The 2,333-nt window shown below is 48.5% G+C and overlaps 1 protein-coding gene across 1 annotated transcript; it reads right to left on the bottom strand.

Moving 5' to 3' along the window:
• Positions 1–312: 312 nt before the first annotated feature.
• On the bottom strand, positions 313–2,093 carry foxb1a (forkhead box B1a). The gene has a single exon (XM_034176477.1). It carries the CDS (start codon positions 1,728–1,730, stop codon positions 795–797), a length of 936 nt encoding a protein of 311 aa, XP_034032368.1. The 5' UTR covers positions 1,731–2,093; the 3' UTR covers positions 313–794.
• Positions 2,094–2,333: the final 240 nt, after the last annotated feature.

Here is a 2,333-nt window from a genome sequence, read left to right as displayed (position 1 = left end):
ACAAAACAAAAAAAACAACAACACCAACAACAGTAACAACACAAGTTCAGATTGCATGCTTTACCTTAAAAAAAACGTACAAATTTACAGCTTCTGTTACATATGGTCACCACGGTCTTTAAATTAAATGCTTCACACAGAACATTTTCTGGAAAATAGATATCTAAAAACAAAACTTTAAAAAGTGCATTTTACAACATTTCGGTATCAGTTATTTGCAGTAGTCACGTCTTTTGCATTTTTGAGGATGTTTTACAATAATTTTTAATTCTTAAAAGATTCCAGGATCGGTTTGCTTTCTTCTCTTTTTTATTTTACAGGGATGTGAGAAGAAATCTAAAATTCTAGCCCTATTTGGTATACTTTATCCGTCATCTCAGTATTCAAAACAAACAAGAACACATGCTATTGCCTCGTAATTCCATTGACGTGACAGTGGTCACACAGAAAGGGGTGCAAACGTTTTGCTTTATGACGAAATCTAAACCAGTTGCACTTCAAATCACAGCGGGGACAAATTCTCCCTTCTCTCAACTTTTTTTTTAACAAACTGAAAAATAGAACTATCAAATAATTTATATTTTAAAGAGTAATATTGCTGCGCGACTCTGTGCTGGACTTCTATGACACAAGTTAAAGCGACAACACAAATACACAATTAAATCGATATGCAGCGCAACTCGCCTTCAGACCTTCCAACGACACAAAACTTTGGGGAAGTTTTTTTTTTTTTCTTCCTTTTTTTTTTTTCTTTTGGCGATGAAGTAGGAGACAGTGCGTAAAAGTCCGGCTGGTCAGTGCACAGCCACCGACTGCAGTGTGGACGGGTTCGTCAGAGTCTCGCTCGGGGTCGCGGGGCTGCTTTGGCTCGTCTGCGGGGACGTCGGGCTCAGAGACTGCGGGGAGTTTGAGAGAAACGCGGGGATGTGCGGAGGTAGCGCCGTGAAGCCAGGCATGGAGGTCGGCGTGGGCTTTATGGGCACGGGGATCGCCGGTAACGACTGTCCCCCGTGACACAGAGATTTGATGGGCACGCCGTAAGCGCTGTAGTCGCTGCTCGCCATCGAGATCGGAGCAGCCGTGTCGATCACGCTGCTGTTGTACATGTGGGGCCACGCCGTGGTCAGCTGGTTGTGCAGCGGGTACCCGGCAGACATGGACTGCATGGTGGAAAACGCCAGGCTTCCCGGGACTTTGTACTCTCTGGCGATGATGTTCTCGATGGCGAACGGATGCTTAAAAGTCGACGACTGGGACACCCCCAGATTATAGGTGGACATTTGCGGCAGGTGCGTGCCGGTGGCCGCCAGCGCGCTCAGTCTCAGTTTAGCTTGCTGCTGAAGGTAATGCGCCGCATCCGACTGCTTCGTGGGGGCCAAATGATCGGACACGGGCAAGACTTTGAAGCGTTTGCGGCGTCTCAAGAAACTCCCGTTCTCGAACATGTCCCCGCAGTTCGGGTGCAGCGCCCAAAAGCTGCCCTTACCTGGCTGATCCGGGCGCCGCGGGATTTTGATAAAACAGTCGTTGAAGGACAGATTGTGCCGTAGAGAATTCTGCCATCTTTGGGTGTTTTCCCTGTAATAGGGGAATCTATCCATGATGAACTTGTAAATTTCACTCAGGGGGAGCATCTTCTCCGGGCAGCTCTGGATCGCCATGGCAGTGAGGGAGATGTAGGAGTACGGCGGCTTCTGGTCGCTGTACGTGTTTCTCCCCGGACGAGGCATCCTGGAAGTGTTCAGGGAGGGGGGGGGGGAAAGGAATAAAAAAGTAGTTTCCTTTAATTCCTCTGAGAAAACTCTCCTCTCTTCACGAAAACAGCCGCTGGAGAAAGTTTAAAGCCGCGCGTAAAACAGCCAGACGGTGCGCCACGGCGGACGGTGCGCGCATTTATGGAGCGACGACTTGACGTAAAAGTCTTTCTGGCAAAGTCAGCCAGCTTGTCCCACTAGCGGAGCTGAATAGACTTCATCTCGCGTCCTTGATGAGACGAGCTAAGTGGATGCCTCCATGGCCTTCCTCTAACCATCTGATAGTTTTATGTGGTGACATGAGCAGAAAAGACCCCTGTAGAGGCGCTCCATTAATGTGCCACCTCTTTGCTATCACATGACAATTGCCATGGGAGGAGGAGGAGGAGGGGGGCGGGAGGGGAGGGAGGGAGGGAGGCATAATCTGGTTTCATTTACACCTATTTACATGGACACCTTGGGCCAATGGAAATCATTTCCATTTGAAGACAGAAAAAGGGTGAAAAGGCTCGACTACCGGCATTGAACCGCGATGGCACTCAAGGGTGTGAAGGTATGCGCTAATATTATTCTGCGGAT

Source organism: Thalassophryne amazonica, chromosome 8 (genome assembly GCF_902500255.1).
Source record: "Thalassophryne amazonica chromosome 8, fThaAma1.1, whole genome shotgun sequence".
NCBI classification, from domain to species: domain Eukaryota; kingdom Metazoa; phylum Chordata; class Actinopteri; order Batrachoidiformes; family Batrachoididae; genus Thalassophryne; species Thalassophryne amazonica.
This window is presented reverse-complemented; position numbering and strand designations above follow the sequence as displayed.

Coding starts and splice junctions, on each gene's coding strand:
- foxb1a (XM_034176477.1), bottom strand. CDS start 1,730: ATGCCTCGTCCGGGGAGAAACACGTACAGCGACCAGAAGCCGCCGTAC.